Source organism: Gobius niger (genome assembly GCF_951799975.1).
Source record: "Gobius niger genome assembly, chromosome: 14".
Taxonomy (NCBI): domain Eukaryota; kingdom Metazoa; phylum Chordata; class Actinopteri; order Gobiiformes; family Gobiidae; genus Gobius; species Gobius niger.
This window is the reverse complement of record NC_136865.1, coordinates 31,684,658-31,704,200: the sequence shown is the minus strand read 5'-3', so window position 1 is coordinate 31,704,200 and position 19,543 is coordinate 31,684,658. Positions and strand designations below refer to the sequence as shown.

The 19,543-nt window shown below is 41.6% G+C and overlaps 1 protein-coding gene and 1 long non-coding RNA gene across 3 annotated transcripts; one reads left to right on the top strand and one right to left on the bottom strand.

Moving 5' to 3' along the window:
* The first annotated feature begins 2,510 nt into the window (after nucleotides 1-2,510).
* LOC306973731 (cyclin-dependent kinase 5 activator 1) lies at nucleotides 2,511-12,469 on the top strand. Its single transcript, XM_079570734.1, has 4 exons — nucleotides 2,511-2,530; nucleotides 10,156-10,549; nucleotides 11,197-11,812; nucleotides 12,390-12,469. The coding sequence occupies exons 2-3, from the start codon at nucleotides 10,238-10,240 to the stop codon at nucleotides 11,809-11,811; spliced, it is 927 nt and encodes a 308-aa protein (XP_079426860.1). The 5' UTR covers nucleotides 2,511-2,530; nucleotides 10,156-10,237; the 3' UTR covers nucleotide 11,812; nucleotides 12,390-12,469.
* LOC306973732 lies at nucleotides 11,715-12,861 on the bottom strand. Of its 2 annotated transcripts, XR_013793582.1 has the most exons (4): nucleotides 12,793-12,861; nucleotides 12,557-12,739; nucleotides 11,982-12,061; nucleotides 11,715-11,826 (listed from the first exon to the last, which is right to left on the bottom strand). It is a non-coding gene; the product is annotated as an uncharacterized lncRNA (long non-coding RNA). The 2 variants fall into 2 exon arrangements; XR_013793583.1 differs by lacking the exon at nucleotides 11,715-11,826 and having other exon boundaries at nucleotides 11,917-12,061.
* Nucleotides 12,862-19,543: the final 6,682 nt, after the last annotated feature.

Here is a 19,543-nt window from a genome sequence, read left to right as displayed (position 1 = left end):
ATGCGGGTTTAAAAAAAGAAAAGGTTGGAGCTGGTTTGTGTAACTTTAAACAAACACATCCTCTTTATTTTGACAACGTTATGATGCAGTTTTTGGTGAAATCTTGGTCAAACCTTTTCCCTTTTAGCCAACAATAGATAGAAATGAACCTGATTTGTATCGCCGACTTTAACCCTCGCCTTAACCGAGCACATTCTCCAGTTCCACTTTACCCAAATCTAAAAGCTTCTCGGAAAAGCTTCAAAATAGGGACAAAAACGAGACAGAAATAAGGATGAAAACAAAAAAAGCAGCAAAAAAGCAACGAACAAAACGGTTTTAAAAATGAATAAAATACGATGAAAAGTGACGACAACGTGAGGAAAAAGCTCAGTTTTTTTGGTCTTAGCTTTCAAATGATGATTTATACAGACATTTTAGCAGATTGCAGCTGCTTCATAGATCGACAAAGAACCAGGTTTGTTTATTTGTTTGTTTGTTTATTTGTCATTATATTCAATGTATTTAACCTCTTAACTCCCGCCTGAACCGAGAGGATGTTTTTCCTCACGTCTTCAGATTTTTTTTCCAGCATTTTTTTGTTGGGCATTCAACTCATTTTTGTAACTTTTTGATATTTTTGTCATTTTTTTTGTCACATTTTTGTCATTTTTTTTGTCATTTTTTATCACATTTTTGTCATTTTTTGTCACATTTTTGTCATTTTTTTGTCATTTTTTTAATCATTTTTTAAAATCATTTTTGTCATTTTTTTTGTCATTTTTTTGTCACATTTGTATCACATTTTTGTCATTTTTTTGTCATTTTTTTGTCACATTTTTGTCATTTTTTTGTCACATTTTTGTCATTTTTTGTCATTTTTTGTCATTTTTTGTCATTTTTTTGTCACATTTTTGTCGTTTTTTTGGTCATTTTTTGGTCACATTTTTGTCATTTTTTTGTCATTTTTTTGTCATTTTTTATCACATTTTTTAATGACATTTTTTTCATTTTTTGTCACATTTTTGTCATTTTTTTGTCCTTTTGTTGTCATTTTTTTGTCACATTTTTGTCAGTTTTTTTCATTTTTTGTCAATTTTTTATCAAATATTTGTCATTTTTTCGTCACATTTTTGTCAAATTCTTGTGACATTTTTGCCACTTTTTTATAATTTTTATTTTTATTTTTTTTATCAACTTTTTATTGGTGCAATGCCATTATTGCAATTTACAATTTTTCCAGTATAGTATACAGGCATAGCACATTTTTTCCCCCCCATTTCTTTTCCCCCAATCCCTGTTGAGATGGGCATCATATCTGTTGAATCACTTTTTTTTTCTTTCAAATTTTTATCACATTTTTGTCACATTTTTGTCTTTTTTTTTTGTTGTCTTTTTTTGTCACATTTTTTCGTCCATTTTTTATCAAATTTTTGCCTTTTTTGTCTTTTTTTGTCACATTTTTTTGTCCATTTTTTATCAAATTTTTGTCACATTTTTGTAATTTTTTCAATTTTTCGTCATTTCTTGTGACATTTTTGCCACTTTTTCATCAATTTTTCGTCACTTTTTTGTCACATTTCCATCATTGTTTTCGTCTCAGTTTTGTCGCCATTTTCACCCCTTTTTTTCCAGAAGCTTTTGGATTGGGGTAAAGCCAAACTGGAGAAAATGTGCTCGGTTCAGGTGGGAGTTAACGGGTTAAGATTCATTTTTTCCAGACGATTTTTGAAGTTGCAAACCCAAAGTGTGAGTAAACAGTAACATTGTGTAGGTACAGTATTTTTACACAAGAACCACCAAGGCTAAAAGTGTCTCCGCTCCCCCACTCTCCCCCCACTCTCCCCCACTCTCCCCCCACTCTCCCCCCACTCTCCCCCCACTCTCCCCCCACTCTCCCCCCGTGTCCTCTCACGCTAAACCTTCGCAGCTCCAACAAAAGCCTCCGTCACTTCATTCACTGAGAGCTTCTAAACTTAGCGCGTGGCCATTTGCCCCGGTTCATCCTTCACTGAAAATCCCTCTCATTCCGCCGAACGCGCCGCTGGCTCCGGTCTCGTGTCGCTGTTTTGGTGGGGGAGGGAGGGAGGGGGAGGGAGAGAGAGAGGAGGAGGGGGAGGAGGCGCAGCAGCTGAAGCCCGGGGAGGAGGAGCTTAACGCGGCTCGGAGCTCCACACACACACGGGGGTAAGAAGAAGCGGAGCAAGAGACGAAGACGCGCGGTGCCAAAAGCGTCTCCAAAACAAACGGCGAGGATCCACTTTTACGCACGGCTGTTTTTTTTGTTTTTTGGAGCCATGGCGCGCGTAAAGCGGACTCAAACTTCTGCAAAAGTGGGAGCGCGATTCTGAACGAGCTTTGGTCTCGCTTTATCCATCCCCATCCTCTGTGCGCGCGCGTGTGTGAGGCTGCAGCGGCTCCAGATGGAGACGGTGCCGGCGCAGGACATCGGTGCGACGCGGCGACAGCTCCGAGTCTGAGCGTTTCTGCGCGTCTGGATCCGGGCACATTTGGACACGGAGATCAGAACCTCTGGATCTAATCCGCGCAGGTAAAAGCTTCACACATGTAAGGGTGGTACCAGGCTGAGAGCACGTGCAGAAAAGGATATTTAATATTTATATTCAAGTTTTGATGCTGTTGGTTGATTGAGGAGGGAAAGGAAGGGAGGAGGGTGGAATGGGTGAAGTTTAACCCCTTAACTCCCACCTGAACATGTTTTCTCCTGTTCTCCAAATCTAAAGGCTTCTTCAAAACAGCGATAAAAAAACAAAAAAAGAAAAGGAGGATGAAAAGGCAACAAAAAACGCTAAAAAGTGACAAAAATCCAGCAAAAAAACAACAAAAATCCAGCAAAAAAAAGACAAAAATCCAGCAAAAAAGTAATAAAAAAGTGACAAAAATCCAGCAAAAAAAGACAAAAATCAAGCAAAAAAAAAAAAGACAAAAATCCTGGTGAAAAAGTGACAAAAATCCAGCAGAAAAATGACAAAAATCAAGCAAAAAAACGACAAAAATCCTGCAGAAAAAATGACTAAAATCCAGCAAAAAAGTAATAAAAAAGTGACTAAAATCCAGCAAAAAAAGACAAAAATCCATCAGAAAAAAGACAAAAATTCAGCAAAAAAGTGACAAAAGAGCAGCAAAAAAGTAATAAAAAGTGACAAAAACACTGAAGGGAAATGGGAAAACGACAATGGCTAAGAGGAGAGAATGGATCTGGTTTTGGCGGGTGGTATGAGGTTAAAAAGGAGAAAAACCGACACACAAGTTGAAGGCGAGGCATCGGTCCCAAAACACCGAAGTGGGAAAATTGGGGAAACAAAGATTTTTTATCTTCTTTTAAATGGGAAAAAATTTGCGCTGAAACGACTAATCAATTAATCGACGACTAATCGATTATTTAAATAGTCGCCAACTATTTTAGTAATCGATTAATCGTTTTCTGGTTCACACGGACTTAAACCACGGTTCAATGGACGTAAAAATATAGTATTTTTGATGAAAACCGACATTGTTTTTATAGTTCGGGGGCTGTAGTGTTTTGAACATTGTAAATGTCATGAATGGAGCCTCAAACAAACATTTCCTTTAGTTTCCTCCATCGACATGTCCTCGAGCAGCGCCACTCAAGCTTTATGTGATGCAAAAAAATTAAAAATACAATTTTCCTACACCATTCACAGCCAGGCGATTAATCGTAAAAATAATCGATAGATTAATCGATTGCAAGATGATCGTTAGTTGCAGCCCTAGAAAATAATATGGAGGGGAAATTTGGAGAAACAAAAAGATTTAAAAAATGGCAAGAAAAACAGGAATATGTGTGGATTATTTTTTTATTATTGTTTTTTTTTTTTCAAAATACAAATAAAAAAAATAAAATGTGGAGAAATTGGGTAAAAAAAAAAAGTTTTTCTTTAATTTTTTCAATTTTTTTTCTAATTAGAAAAAATGAAAGAAAACATATTATTATTGTTTTTTTTCCCATTTTTTCTAATTTTTGGGGGAAATTCAGAAAAAGTCAAAGGAAGTTTCTTGGTTGTTTCACCTCAAAAATGTAAAAGAATTAAATGGAAGGAAAAGGAATAAATGAATCTGTTTCCTGGCTCTAGACGACAAGTATTTTATAGACGTTCAGATATCGGTATCGATCACCAAGTATCGCTAGAACACCGGTATCGAAAACACTTTTTTAACGGTTCCCTGTTCCCAACAGAGAGTCGTTAAAACACGTCATGACCTTGTTTTATGGAAAGTTGCCTGAGCTTTATGTTGAAAAATGAGCTCCAGAAGAAAACAACAGTTACAGATGTGGTGAATAAATGAGCTCCAGAAGAAAACAACAGTTACAGATGTGGGGAATAAATGAGCTCCAGAAGAAAACAACAGTTACAGATGTGGGGAATATCGGCCACGAGTGTTTGATTCACACAGATTTATACAGAAACATGGGCAATTTTTATTTTATTTATCGCTTAATTATCAACCCACTGTGTGAGTATTGTTGAGTATTGTTGAGTATTATTGAGTATTATTGAGTATTGTTGAGTATTGTTGAGTATTATTGAGTATTGTTGAGTATTGTTGAGTATTATTGAGTATTGTTGAGTATTGTTGAGTATTATTGAGTATTGTTGAGTATTGTTGAGTATTATTGAGTATTGTTGAGTATTGTTGAGTATTATTGAGTATTATTGAGTATTGTTGAGTATTGTTGAGTATTATTGAGTATTATTGAGTATTAATGAGTATGGTTGAGTATTATTGAGTATTAATGAGTATTATTGAGTATTGTTGAGTATTGTTGAGTATTATTGAGTATTATTGAGTATTAATGAGTATGGTTGAGTATTATTGAGTATTAATGAGTATTATTGAGTATTGTTGAGTATTGTTGAGTATTATTGAGTATTATTGAGTATTATTGAGTATTGATGAGTATGGTTGAGTATTATTGAGTATTAATGAGTATGGTTGAGTATTATTGAGTATTATTGAGTATTATTGAGTATTAATGAGTATGGTTGAGTATTATTGAGTATTTTAGAGTATTATTGAGTATTATTGAGTATTATTGAGTATTATTGATTATTTTAGAGTATTATTGAGTATTATTGAGTATTATTGAGTATTAATGAGTATGGTTGAGTATTATTGAGTATTTTAGAGTATTATTGAGTATTAATGAGTATTATTGAGTATTATTGAGTATTATTGAGTATTAATGAGTATTATTGAGTATTATTGAGTATTATTGAGTATTAATGAGTATGGTTGAGTATTATTGAGTATTATTGAGTATTATTGAGTATTATTGAGTATTATTGAGTATTAATGAGTATTATTGAGTATTATTGGGTATTTTAGAGTATTATTGAGTATTACTGAGTATTAATGAGTATTATTGAGTATTATTGAGTATTATTGAGTATTATTGAGTATTAATGAGTATTAATGAGTATGGTTGAGTATTATTGAGTATTATTGAGTATTATTGAGTATTAATGAGTATGGTTGAGTATTATTGAGTATTATTGAGTATTATTGAGTATTAATGAGTATTATTGAGTATTATTGAGTATTATTGAGTATTACTGAGTATTAATGAGTATTATTGAGTATTATTGAGTATTATTGAGTATTATTGAGTATTAATGAGTATGGTTGAGTATTATTGAGTATTAATGAGTATGGTTGAGTATTATTGAGTATTATTGAGTATTATTGAGTATTAATGAGTATTATTGAGTATTAATGAGTATTATTGAGTATTATTGAGTATTATTGAGTATTATTGAGTATTATTGAGTATTATTGAGTATTAATGAGTATGGTTGAGTATTAATGAGTATTCTTGAGTATTATTGATTATTATTGAGTATTATTGAGTATTATTGAGTATTTTAGAGTATTATTGAGTATTATTGAGTATTATTGAGTATTATTGAGTATTTTAGAGTATTATTGAGTACTGCATCCACACTCCTTTGCTGTGATCATCTGGTCTGAGCTGGGAAAGCACAAAGGAGCTGCAGATCGAGGCTTGACCCGGATCACAGGCGTTAAGAACGATATTCATCGATGGGAAACAGGAAACACGACGTGCAGGAAAGATTCATTCATAACGTCTGTGTTTTAGAGCAAAGTGTGGAGAAGGAGGAGGTTAAAAAGCTGCTGTTGTGGACGGGGTTTGAGGAGAAGGAGGAGGTTAAAAAAGCTGCTGTTGTGGACGGGGTTTGAGGAGAAGGAGGAGGTTAAAAAGCTTCTGTTGTGGACGGGGTTTGAGGAGAAGGAGGAGGTTAAAAAAGCTGCTGTTGTGGACGGGGTTTGAGGAGAAGGAGGAGGTTAAAAAGCTGCTGTGGACGGGGTTTGTGGAGAAGGAGGAGGTTAAAAAGCTGCTGTGGACGGGGTTTGAGGAGAAGGAGGAGGTTAAAAAGCTGCTGTTTCTGTGGACGGGGTTTGAGGAGAAGGAGGAGGTTAAAAAGCTGCTGTTTCTGTGGACGGGGTTTGTGGAGAAGGAGGAGGTTAAAAAGCTTCTGTGGACGGGGTTTGAGGAGAAGGAGGAGGTTAAAAAGCTGCTGTTTCTGTGGACGGGGTTTGAGGAGAAGGAGGAGGTTAAAAAGCTGCTGTTGTGGACGGGGTTTGAGGAGAAGGAGGAGGTTAAAAAGCTGCTGCTGTGGACGGGGTTTGAGGAGAAGGAGGAGGTTAAAAAGCTGCTGTTTCTGTGGACGGGGTTTGTGGAGAAGGAGGAGGTTAAAAAGCTTCTGTGGACGGGGTTTGAGGAGAAGGAGGAGGTTAAAAAGCTGCTGTTTCTGTGGACGGGGTTTGAGGAGAAGGAGGAGGTTAAAAAGCTGCTGTTGTGGACGGGGTTTGAGGAGAAGGAGGAGGTTAAAAAGCTGCTGTTTCTGTGGACGGGGTTTGAGGAGAAGGAGGAGGTTAAAAAGCTGCTGCTTCTGTGGACGGGGTTTGAGGAGAAGGAGGAGGTTAAAAAGCTGCTGCTTCTGTGGACGGGGTTTGAGGAGAAGGAGGAGGTTAAAAAGCTGCTGTTGTGGACGGGGTTTGAGGAGAAGGAGGAGGTTAAAAAGCTGTTGTGGACGGGGTTTGAGGAGAAGGAGGAGGTTAAAAAGCTGCTGTTGTGGACGGGGTTTGAGGAGAAGGAGGAGGTTAAAAAGCTGCTGTTGTGGACGGGGTTTGAGGAGAAGGAGGAGGTTAAAAAAGCTGCTGCTGTGGACGGGGTTTGAGGAGAAGGAGGAGGTTAAAAAGCTGCTGTTGTGGACGGGGTTTGAGGAGAAGGAGGAGGTTAAAAAGCTGCTGTTGTGGACGGGGTTTGAGGAGAAGGAGGAGGTTAAAAAGCTTCTGTTGTGGACGGGGTTTGAGGAGAAGGAGGAAGTTAAAAAGCTGCTGTTTCTGTGGACGGGGTTTGAGGAGAAGGAGGAGGTTTTAAAAAGCTTCTGTGGACGGGGTTTGAGGAGAAGGAGGAGGTTAAAAAAGCTGCTGTTGTGGACGGGGTTTGAGGAGAAGGAGGAGGTTAAAAAGCTGCTGTTGTGGACGGGGTTTGAGGAGAAGGAGGAGGTTAAAAAAGCTGCTGTTGTGGACGGGGTTTGAGGAGAAGGAGGAGGTTAAAAAGCTGCTGTTGTGGACGGGGTTTGAGGAGAAGGAGGAGGTTAAAAAGCTGCTGTTGTAGACGGGGTTTGAGGAGAAGGAGGAGGTTAAAAAGCTGCTGTGGACGGGGTTTGTGGAGAAGGAGGAGGTTAAAAAGCTGCTGCTGTGGACGGGGTTTGTGGAGAAGGAGGAGGTTAAAAAGCTGCTGTTGTGGACGGGGTTTGTGGAGAAGGAGGAGGTTAAAAAGCTGCTGTTGTGGACGGGGTTTGAGGAGAAGGAGGAGGTTAAAAAGCTGCTGCTGTGGACGGGGTTTGAGGAGAAGGAGGAGGTTAAAAAGCTGCTGTTGTGGACGGGGTTTGTGGAGAAGGAGGAGGTTAAAAAGCTGCTGCTGTGGACGGGGTTTGTGGAGAAGGAGGAGGTTAAAAAGCTGCTGCTGTGGACGGGGTTTGTGGAGAAGGAGGAGGTTAAAAAGCTGCTGCTGTGGACGGGGTTTGAGGAGAAGGAGGAGGTTAAAAAGCTGCTTCTGTGGACGGGGTTTGAGGAGAAGGAGGAGGTTAAAAAGCTGCTGTTGTGGACGGGGTTTGAGGAGAAGGAGGAGGTTAAAAAGCTGCTGTTGTGGACGGGGTTTGTGGAGAAGGAGGAGGTTAAAAAGCTGCTGTTGTGGACGGGGTTTGAGGAGAAGGAGGAGGTTAAAAAGCTGCTGTTTCTGTGGACGGGGTTTGTGGAGAAGGAGGAGGTTAAAAAGCTGCTGTTTCTGTGGACGGGGTTTGAGGAGAAGGAGGAGGTTAAAAAGCTGCTGTTTCTGTGGACGGGGTTTGAGGAGAAGGAGGAGGTTAAAAAGCTGCTGTTTCTGTGGACGGGGTTTGAGGAGAAGGAGGAGGTTAAAAAGCTGCTGTGGACGGGGTTTGAGGAGAAGGAGGAGGTTAAAAAGCTGCTGTTGTGGACGGGGTTTGAGGAGGAGGAGGAGGTTAAAAAGCTTCTGTGGACGAGGTTTGAGGAGAAGGAGGAGGTTAAAAAGCTGCTGTGGACGGGGTTTGAGGAGAAGGAGGAGGTTAAAAAGCTGCTGTTGTGGACGGGGTTTGAGGAGAAGGAGGAGGTTAAAAAGCTGCTGTTGTGGACGGGGTTTGTGGAGAAGGAGGAGGTTAAAAAGCTGCTGTTGTGGACGGGGTTTGAGGAGAAGGAGGAGGTTAAAAAGCTGCTGTTGTGGACGGGGTTTGAGGAGAAGGAGGAGGTTAAAAAGCTGCTGTTTCTGTGGACGGGGTTTGAGGAGAAGGAGGAGGTTAAAAAGCTGCTGTTTCTGTGGACGGGGTTCGAGGAGAAGGAGGAGGTTAAAAAGCTTCTGTGGACGGGGTTTGAGGAGAAGGAGGAGGTTAAAAAGCTGCTGTTTCTGTGGACGGGGTCTGAGGTCAGGCTCTGATTGTGTTAAAGTTGGAAACAAAAGCGCTTTTCTTTCTCGGACGCGTTTGTGCAGCAGCAGCCGGGGCAGGACTGAGGCTATTTCTATCACGGCAGCTGGGAGAGAGGGGGGAGAGGGGGGAGAGGGCAGGGGAGAGGGGAGGGGGAGTAGAGAGAGGAGGGAGAGAGGAGAAAGAGGGAGGAGAGAGAAATAAAGAGAGGGGAAGAGGGGAGGGGGAGAGAGGGAGGGGGAGAGAGGGAGGAGAAAGGAGAAAGAGGCGAGAGAAAGAGGGGAAGAAAGGAGAGAGAGGGAGGGGAGAGAAATAGAGAGAGGGGAGTAGAGGGAGGGAGGAGAAAGGAGAAAGAGGCGAGAGAAAGAGGGGAAGAAAGGTCAAAGAGGGAGGAGAGAAATAGAGAGAGGGGAGGGGGAGTAGAGAGAGGGGGGAGAGAGGAGAGCGAGGGGAAGAAAGGAGAAAGAGGGAGGAGAGAGAAATAGAGAGGGGGAGTAGAGGGAGGAGAAAGGAGAAAGGGGAGGTGGGGAGAGAAAGAGGCGAAGAAAGGGGAGAGAGGGAGGAGAGAGAAATAGAGAGAGGGGAAGAGGGGAGGGGCAGTAGAGAGAGGGGGGAGAGAGAGGAGAACGAGGGGGAGAAAGGTGAAAGAGGGAGGAGAGAGAAAGAGAGAGAGGGGGGAGGGAAGGAGGAGAAAGAGGGGAGGTGGGGCAGAGAAAGAGGGGAAGAAAGGAGAGAGAAATAGAGAGGGGGAGTAGAGTGAGGGGGAGAGAGGGAAGAGAAGAAAGGAGAGCGAGGGAGGAGAGTGAAATAGAGAGGGGGGAGAGGAGGGAGGGAGGAAAGAAGAGAGGAAGAGAGGGAGTCGGAGAGAGAGGAGAGAAAGCAGGTGAAAGGAGAGAGGAGGGAGAGAGCAGGAGAGAGAAAAGAGAAAGGGGGAAGGAGAGAGGGGGGAGAGGAGAGACAGTGGTGTGTGTGTGTGCACAATGGACATTCAGAGTTAGAGATACAGTAGCCGGTTGTTGTTGTTGTCGTCACCGTGACTGAACACAGTGAACGTTTAAACTCATCTGTGTGAACTTTTCCTCTTCCATTATTTGTGAATGAACAGAAAAAAATATCTTTGGATTTAAGTCTTAAAATGACCTTGAAATCCTCCTCTTGCTTCCAGGCGATGTCCCGCCGCTGCTCCAGGTCTGACCCGCTGAGCTAACGCCTCCGAAGCTCCTCCTCCTCCTCCTCCTCGTGTCGCCATGGGAACCGTCCTGTCGATCTCGCCCACCTCCCGCAGGCCGAGCTACTACGACCCGCGGCCCGGCTCCCTCAGCCACTTCCCCACGTTCGACCGGCCGCCGCTCGCCAAAGACAAGCGCAGCCAGTCCATCTTCCTGCCCGCCATCCCCTGGAAGCGCATCGTCGCCTCCACCAAGAAGAAGAACCTCGCCAAGAAGCCGCTGTGCGAGCACTTCAACAACAACAACATCAACTTCTACCAGAGGGACGTCGTGCTGAACCGCGAGAACGTCAAGAAGTCTCTGTCCTGCGCGAACCTCTCCCTGCAGAAAGTAAGAAGCTGAAGTTCCTCTTGTGTTAGCAACATGGAGGAAGCTCTAACCTTTTTTTTTTTTTTTTTTTTTTTATATTGTTTTTATTATGCAATTAAAACATTAGCACAATTAGCACTTTTTTTCTTTATTACATATAAGACAAGGGACATTGACAAGACAAACAATTTAGACAAATAACACAAAAGACTAGACACAAACAAGACGAGAAAAAACAGACGAAAAAAAAAAAGAAAAAAAAAAAAAAAAAACAGACGAAAAACAAAACAAACAAAAAGAAAAATAACTCATTCATTCACACATTCACACAAAAAACGCACACGTTACACTGGTGGTGCTTCTTTGAATGAACTGTAAAAGAAAAAAAAAGGAAAAAAGAAAAAGTTTAGCATTACAAATTAGAATTAGCAACCACTAAAAAAGGAAAAAAAAAAAAAAAAAGAGTTAATCTGAGCTAGAGTTGGGGCAGTTACAGGGCATCAAATATTGCTTTCCACACCGAGTTGAACTGTTTTTGTTTATTATGATCTACTGACATAGTTTCCTCAATGTTTAAATAATATTTCATTAAGTTTTTCCATTTATCCAACCCTGGGGTATCTGTGCTTTTCCAAGGAAGCTCTAACCTGACCTTCTGATTGTTTCAGTGCTCGAGTTACGACGGCTACAGCCTGGGCCTGGCCCCCGTGCACAGCCGCTCGCAGCAGCTGTCGTCGGTGAAGAAGGTCCCCCAGGGGGCGCCGCTGGCGTCCCCGAAGCGCGTGATCGTGCAGGCGTCCACCAGCGAGCTGCTGCGCTGCCTGGGCGAGTTCCTCTGCTGCCGCTGTTACCGCCTGCAGCGCCTGAGCCCGGCCGACCCCGTGCTGTGGCTGCGGGCCGTGGACCGGGCGCTGCTGCTGCAGGGCTGGCAGGACCAGGCCTTCGTCACGCCCGCCAACGTGGTCTTCGTCTACATGCTGTGCCGGGACGTGGTGCACGGAGACGCCGTGGCGTCGGAGCGAGAGCTGCAGGCCATCCTGCTCACCTGCCTGTACCTGTCCTACTCCTACATGGGCAACGAGATCTCGTACCCGCTCAAGCCCTTCCTGGTGGAGGCGGGAAAGGAGGCCTTCTGGGACCGATGCCTCGCCATCATCGACGCCACCAGCGCCAAGATGCTGCGCATCAACGCCGACCCGCACTTCTTCACCCAGGTGTTCGCCGAGCTGAAGAGCGAGGGCGGCTGCCTGCCCCAGGACTTCAGCCGCATGCTGGACCGGTGATGAGGACTAAACACGCTTCAGCCACAGGAGCGAGGGCGGCTTCAGCCCCAGGACTTCAGCCGCATGTTAGACCGGTGATGAGGACTAAACACGCTTCAGCCGCAGGAGCGAGGGCGGCTTCAGCCCCAGGACTTCAGCCGCATGCTGGACCGGTGATGAGGACTAAACACGCTTCAGCCGCAGGAGCGAGGGCGGCTGCCTGCCCCAGGACTTCAGCCGCATGCTGGACCGGTGATGAGGACTAAACACGCTTCAGCCGCAGGAGCGAGGGCGGCTTCAGCCCCAGGACTTCAGCCGCATGTTAGACCGGTGATAAGGACTAAACACGCTTCAGCCGCAGGACTTCAGCCGCATGCTGGACCGGTGATGAGGACTAAACACGCTTCAGCCGCAGGAGCGAGGGCGGCTTCAGCCCCAGGACTTCAGCCGCATGTTAGACCGGTGATAAGGACTAAACACGCTTCAGCCGCAGGACTTCAGCCGCATGCTGGACCGGTGATGAGGACTAAACACGCTTCAGCCGCAGGAGCGAGGGCGGCTTCAGCCCCAGGACTTCAGCCGCATGCTGGACCGGTGATAAAGGACTAAACACGCTTCAGCCGCAGGAGCGAGGGCGGCTGCCCCAGGACTTCAGCCGCATGTTAGACCGGTGATGAGGACTAAACACGCTTCAGCCGCAGGAGCGAGAGCGGCTTCAGCCCCAGGACTTCAGCCGCATGTTAGACCGGTGATGAGGACTAAACACGCTTCAGCCGCAGGAGCGAGGGCGGCTGCCTGCCCCAGGACTTCAGCCGCATGTTAGACCGGTGATGAGGACTAAACACGCTTCAGCCGCAGGAGCGAGGGCGGCTGCCTGCCCCAGGACTTCAGCCGCATGCTGGACCGGTGATAAGGACTAAACACGCTTCAGCCGCAGGAGCGAGGGCGGCTTCAGCCCCAGGACTTCAGCCGCATGTTAGACCGGTGATAAGGACTAAACACGCTTCAGCCCCAGGACTTCAGCCGCATGCTGGACCGGTGATAAGGACTAAACACGCTTCAGCCCCAGGACTTCAGCCGCATGTTAGACCGGTGATAAGGACTAAACACGCTTCAGCCCCAGGACTTCAGCCGCATGTTAGACCGGTGATAAGGACTAAACATGCTTCAGCCCCAGGACTTCAGCCGCATGTTAGACCGGTGATAAGGACTAAACATGCTTCAGCCCCAGGACTTCAGCCGCATGCTGGACCGGTGATAAGGACTAAACACGCTTCAGCCCCAGGACGTGATGATCATGGACTAAACACGCTTCAGCCACGGTGATTACAGACCAAACACTCTAAAACTAGAGCTATGGTTCTCAACGGGTGGTTCGGGGCCCAAAGATGAGTCACAGACCGAGTCACGTCGAGTCATTCGGCCTGACGACCTTTTGCACTGAAGATTTACCATTTACAAACCTCCGAAAGCACCTGCTCAGGACTGTGGAGCCTCCACCTGTTTCTGCTCCTCTTTCTGTCCTTCCTTCAGTCTGAGGATCTCCAAACCCCCGAGAGGAAACGCTTCAGTCACTTTGGACAAAGCTGAAGCCGCTGTTGCTTCTTCAAATCTAAAAACCCGAACGTGACTGAGCCTGTTTGAAACCGGCCCGAGTGAAACGATGAAAATGCCTTTTATATTTGCTTTATTTATACGGATGATGCTAATGTGCGTTAGCAGATGTCGTTCTCGTGTCATGAAGGTGTAGATGTTTGAATTCCAGCCTACTGCTTTAATATTGTAATTAAATATAACAGAAGATGAATAATATTTAACTGAACTAACGCAGGGCTGGAACCTACTTGATCTTATTCACCGAAACGAGCTGATGAGGCTACACTTTCCCGCAGGCTGGAACTGAAACACTGAAGTTAAATGTAAATATTATGTTTCTCAAAGGTGGAACACTGGAGTCTGAAGCTTTTTTTTTAAGGTGAAAAACTATTAAAATTCTCTAAAGTAAACGTTGGATTGTGTTTTTATTACGTTTGGGTTGGATTTCAAACCAAACAGACCAAACATTTTTTTTAATAATTGTAGTTTAAGGAGAAGGGGGAACGTTTTTCAGAACATCAAATTACAGATAGTGGTGTGTAGCAGTATATAGTGCAGCGGTAGGCAACATCAGGCCCGGGGGCCAAATCCGGCCCTCCAGCACAGAGCCTCTGGCCCCCAATATGATTTTGAGAAATATGATTATGCAAATAAGCGATCAAATACCTGTTAAAGTAATGTGAGAAATAGTGTCTTTTTATGGTGTATTTTTTTAAATGTCTTTGCAGAACATCCCACTCGGTCATAATGATGTAAAACAGTGATTCTCAACTGGTGGGTCGGGGACTCAAAAGTGGGTCGCGAGCCTACAGGGAACTTTTTTTTACAATATTTTCCATCTGAAACTACTCGGAAACACACTGGAGTCTGTTAGAATTTGAATTATTGGGTTGTTTTGATCATAATTTCAGTCTTAAAAGCAAATCTACGGCTTGTTCAGTAAAAACGTGCGGTAAATGCAATATTTTTTGCGATATATGACAAAGTACAGTTTTATTTGGGTCGCAGCTCGTCATTAAGGTAATGCGGGTCTCGGAGCCGGACCACCATTTGCAGAAAATGGTTCTTAACAATAGTGAGGTTCGGCCCTTGGTGTTTTGGCAATGATGAAAATCGGCCTCCGTGACGCAAACTTGCCGACCCCTGATATAGTGTATAGTCAGGGGCGTCGGACTGGGGGGGTAAAGGGTACCGAGTACCCAGGGCCCAGAGCAGGGTCGGGGCCTCAAAAATGCTGCAGAGAGCGTTCTGTGTTGTACCTTTCCTCATAATTGATGCTATAAGAACTGAACAACCGGGCTGAAATACAATGGATTTTGCACAAACAACAATGATTGATAATATCTCAGGGCCCTGACACCCCTTTAAACATGTGCCAAATGGTTCAGCCCACACACCGGTGTTCAGCACCAGCTTCAGCTCAGCAGTGACTTGATGAGGTGGATTCTGTAATGTAATGACACAGAGCTAAGACAGATCTTAGTCTGGCCTCGCTCTAATGTGCTTTTATTTAACACGAGCCTGTTCTAGCGGAGCTGAGAGGAAACTTTCTGTCATAAATGACAGTTAAACATGAGGCGAGTCCTGTCTCTGCCTGCGCTGAGTCAGAGTCAGAGCTCCTTCTCTCCTCGTTTTAACCTCTAAAGTTTCTCTTTCCTCATGTTTATTATAATTGAGCCTCAGGCCGATACTGGGACAAAAGCCACAGGTCGCGCACGCCGTTTTGGCTGAATTAATGATGCTAATTATCCACGCGCATTTGGATTCAGCTTTGGAGATGAGTCAACCTGGTTCTAGTTAAAGGTGGAGCTCATGCCATTTCAGCGTAACTTTTTACAACAACAATTTACTGACAATACTATGGAAGCCCGTTTCCGCCATGTTAAAAAAATAAAAAGCCCAACAGGAAGTCGAAATTTCGAGATTTAAACTCGTGATTTCGAGATTTAAACTCGTGATTTCGAGATTTAAACTCGTAATTTCGAGATTTAAACTTGTAGTACGAGTTTAAATCTCGAAATTACGAGTTTAAATCTCGAAATTACGAGTTTAAATCTCGAAATTACGAGATTTAAACTCGTAATTTCGAGATTTAAACTCATACTACGAGTTTAAATCTCGAAATTACGACTTTTAAACTCGTACTACAAGTTTAAATCTCGAAATTACGAGTTTAAATCTCGAAATTTCGAGTTTAAATCTCGAAATTACGAGTTTAAATCTCGAAATTACGAGTTTAAATCTCGAAATTACGAGTTTAAATCTCGAAATTACGACTTTTAAACTCGTACTACAAGTTTAAATCTCGAAATTACGACTTTTAAAACTTGTAATTTCGAGATTTAAACTCGTAGTACGAGTTTAAATCTCGAAATTACAAGTTTAAATCTCGAAATTTCGAGTTTAAAACTCGAAATTACAAGTTTAAATCTCGAAATTTCGAGTTTAAATCTCGAAATCACGAGTTTAAATCTCAAAATTTCGACTTCCTGTTGGGCTTTTATTTTTTTAACATGGCGGAAACGGGCTTCCATACAATACACTTAAAGGTAAAGGCTTCAAATATGGTGAGACTAAATCAGGCTGAAGCCCTTGAGTTTTGTGTTCAGGCCTGTGGCCACAGAGACGTCATAGTATCATCATTTTATTTAAAATAGCATTTTTTGCCTGTTTTAAAATTTGATGTGGTCAAACAGACAAACACCAAGCACCAAGATAGTTTGTACCCAGGGCCCAGAATTTGGTGCTGTGCCCCTGTGTATAGTTGTCGTGTATAATGACGTGTAATGCTTGTAAATGCGTCTGTGCGTGAGTTCTGTTCTGTTCATGAACGCACCGCGGGATTAGACAGATTAGCAGATTAACGTGAGCTCCTCCCTCGCGCCCAGAGAGACACAGAACCAGAGTTTTCTGCTCAGTGTCTGCATTTTCATCAGGAACACAGTTACAAACATTAGGGAGGCACCGATACCACTTTTTCTAAAACCGATACGAGTACTTTGATTTAAGTACTCGCCGATACCGAATACAGATACGAGTACAAGGCATTTTCTTCATTCTTTCTTTTTTCACAGCAGATTGGTTTGTAATTAGTTAATTTACTCATGTACATTTCCTCAAGTAAAGTAGGCGACACATTTAAGAGCAGTTATATTAGAATTGAGCTGATGCCATTTATTATTTATTTATTTTCATTCAATATAATTTTTAATTTTTATGTCTCTGTCCATCATAGACAGAAAAGTCCATGTCCTAAAGCTCCCAATGCCTGAGCTTTATTCATTTATGTATTTTTATTTAACAATAGTATTGAGATGTTACTTAAATGGTCTCTTTTCGTCTTTACTTCAGCTCCTGTAGATTTTCTCGTGTGTTTGTAGTAACTTAGCGAGAAGCTACAGCGTTTTCATTGTTCTGCTGCAGCTCATTTTCCCTCAATATAAACATGCTGTATGTCTTTCATTTGGATTTTCTGAGGACTTTTTTAATCGCTGGGTTAGTTTTTCAGATGAATAAACCCCTGGGCATAAAACGGCGTCAGAATGGACAAAACTGTTAGCCGCGAGTTAGCATCGTTAGCCTGTATGTTGTAAACACTGCAGACGTTTAGCTCTGGTTAAATCCAGCTCAGACTCTGGTTTAGAGAGCGCAGTCTGTAATAAAGTCAGCTCTATGTGGATTATTGTGTTTACACTAAACTATTCTCCAGTTTACCCGTGTCAAATGGTATCGGTTTCTGGTATCGGTACCTCATGATTGAGTACGAGTATGATGAGTACAAGCATGTGGTATCGGCCCCAAACAAACATGTGTATCAGTGAAAGGCCCAGTCAGAACTGCATTCATCCAACCATTTACAGAAAATAAAAAAAAAGAAAACTCTGCCCTCTCTTTTATTGTCTACATTAAGCAGTGTCATATTTCTGTGACTGAAATCTGCAGATGTTTTGGTCGATTCCTAAGTAGTAGGTGGTAGGGCCGCTCGATTATTGAAAAAATAATAATCACGATTATTTTAGTCATAATTGAAATCACGATTATTCAAACGATTATTTCTTTTTTATTATGTCCTTATTTTATTTATCTATTTATTAATCAAAAAACGATGCTGATATTTTCTGTTTTCTGGACAGTCATAAAAGTACAAATGATTTCAAGTGCGCCAGGTCTCTGCTTCACACCTGCCCCCTGCTGGCCAGGCCTCACACCTGCGCAAGTAAACTGAGCAGCGCGGCCTGATGACATCATCACACAGCGCCGTTTGTTTTTGTGTCAGGCAAAAGCACGAGCCACGGCAGGTGAAATGAGAAGGGAAAATGATCCCAGCGGCCTGAAAAGCAAGTCTGCTTTGCAAAAAAAAAGGAAATTGAGGGAAAAAAAATGTGAAAAAAAAATGTGAAAAGAAAAAAAATTAAATATTGGAAAAAAAAGAATAATAAAAAGAAAAAGAAAAAAAATAAAAAAGAAAAAATGTGGAAAAAAAATAGAATAAAAAATGGAGAAAAAAATAAATAAAAAAATAAAAAAATTGAAAAATAAAGTGAAAAGAAAACAAAAATATTGAAAAAAAGATAACATTGAAAAAAATGTGGAAAAAAATTGAAATAAAATAAAATAAAAAATAAAAATAAAAAATAAAAATTAGAAAAAAAAAGACATTGAAAAAAATGTGGAAAAAAATTGAAATAAAATAAAATAAAAAATAAAAATAAAAAATAAAAATTAGAAAAAAAAAGACATTGAAAAAAATAATAATACTAAAAAGAAAAAGAAAATATTGAAAAAATATGAAAACAAAAAATAGAAAAAAAAAAAATTGGAAAAAAAATAATTGAAGAAAAAGTGAAAAGAAAAAAAATATTGAAAAAAAGACAAAATAGAAAAAAAATGTGGAAAAAAAATAGAATACAAAATGAAAACAAAAATATTGAAAAAATATAAAAATTGAAAAAAAAAAAGGGAAAAAAAAGGGAAAAGAAAAAAAAATATTGAAAAAAGAAAAACTCTAAAAAAATGTGGGGAAAAATAAAAGAAAAAAAAGAAAAAAAGAAAAAAAAAGATAAACAAAAAATAGACAAATTATAATAGTTTTTGTTGCGATTATGCTAATTTTGTAATCGTTTAGTGTAGTAATCGAGTTTCGATGAATTGCACAGCCCTAGTACGTGGTGTCAGGTTTGATCACTTCCACATGATGACCAGGGGAAACATGTACTCGTCATGATCCTGCTGTAAGTCCCCAGTCCAGTCGTCTTCATGAACGCAGCTCTCTCTGACTTTGACCCCGCCCACAGTAGGAGATAATCCCATTGTAGTGACCACGCCCACAATAGGAGATAATCCCATTGTAGTGAGGCTCAGCGTCTGTGAGGACGACAACAGGCCCGAGGTTAAACAAGGACGAGCACGACTTTAATGCCTGGGAGCCGAGACATGTTTTACGACACCGATACTTTAACGATACCTGTTCTACGATACCGATACTTTAACGATACCTGTTCTACGATACCGATACTTTAACGATACATGTTTTACGATACCGATACTAAAACGTGGGTCGTCTAGAATCAGAAAACACAGAAAACAGAATAATAATGTTTGGAAGATCTGGTTCATCTCCAAATTCAAGAAATGTGTGAAAAATGGGGAATAATTTGGAGGGAAAATTGGGAGAAAATCTGGAAAAATCAAAGAGAAATAAGGATAAAAGGGGCAAAAATAGGGAAAAGATTGTGAATATATTGGGTTTAAAAATGTGAAGAATGGAGGGAAAATTATAGTAATAGTTATAGTTTTTCAAATAGGAAAAACAAACATTTTTAAAAATGGAGATTTCACTTTATAATAACTACACCTTATTTGGCCTTAACCCCTTAACTCCCACCTGAACCGAGCACATTTTCTCCAGTTTGGCTTTACCCCAATCCAAAAGCTTCTGGGAAAAAGCTGAGAAAATAGCAACAAAACTGAGACGAAAACAATGATGGAAATGTGACGAAAAAGTGAGAAAACATTGACAAAAAAGTGATGAAAAATTGACGAAAAATGACAAAAATGTGATAAAAATTTGAAAAAAAGGACAAAAATTTGACAAAAAAATTGATGAAAAAATGACAAAAATGTGATAAAAACAGACAAAAAAAGGACAAAAATTTGA

What these genes read in the sequence shown, in the direction of transcription:
- LOC306973731 (XM_079570734.1), top strand. Translation starts at nt 10,238, where the DNA reads ATGGGAACCGTCCTGTCGATCTCGCCCACCTCCCGCAGGCCGAGCTAC. An exon ending in CGAACCTCTCCCTGCAGAAA is followed by an intron (nt 10,550 to 11,196) that starts GTAAGAAGCTGA and finishes TGATTGTTTCAG; the next exon opens with TGCTCGAGTTACGACGGCTA.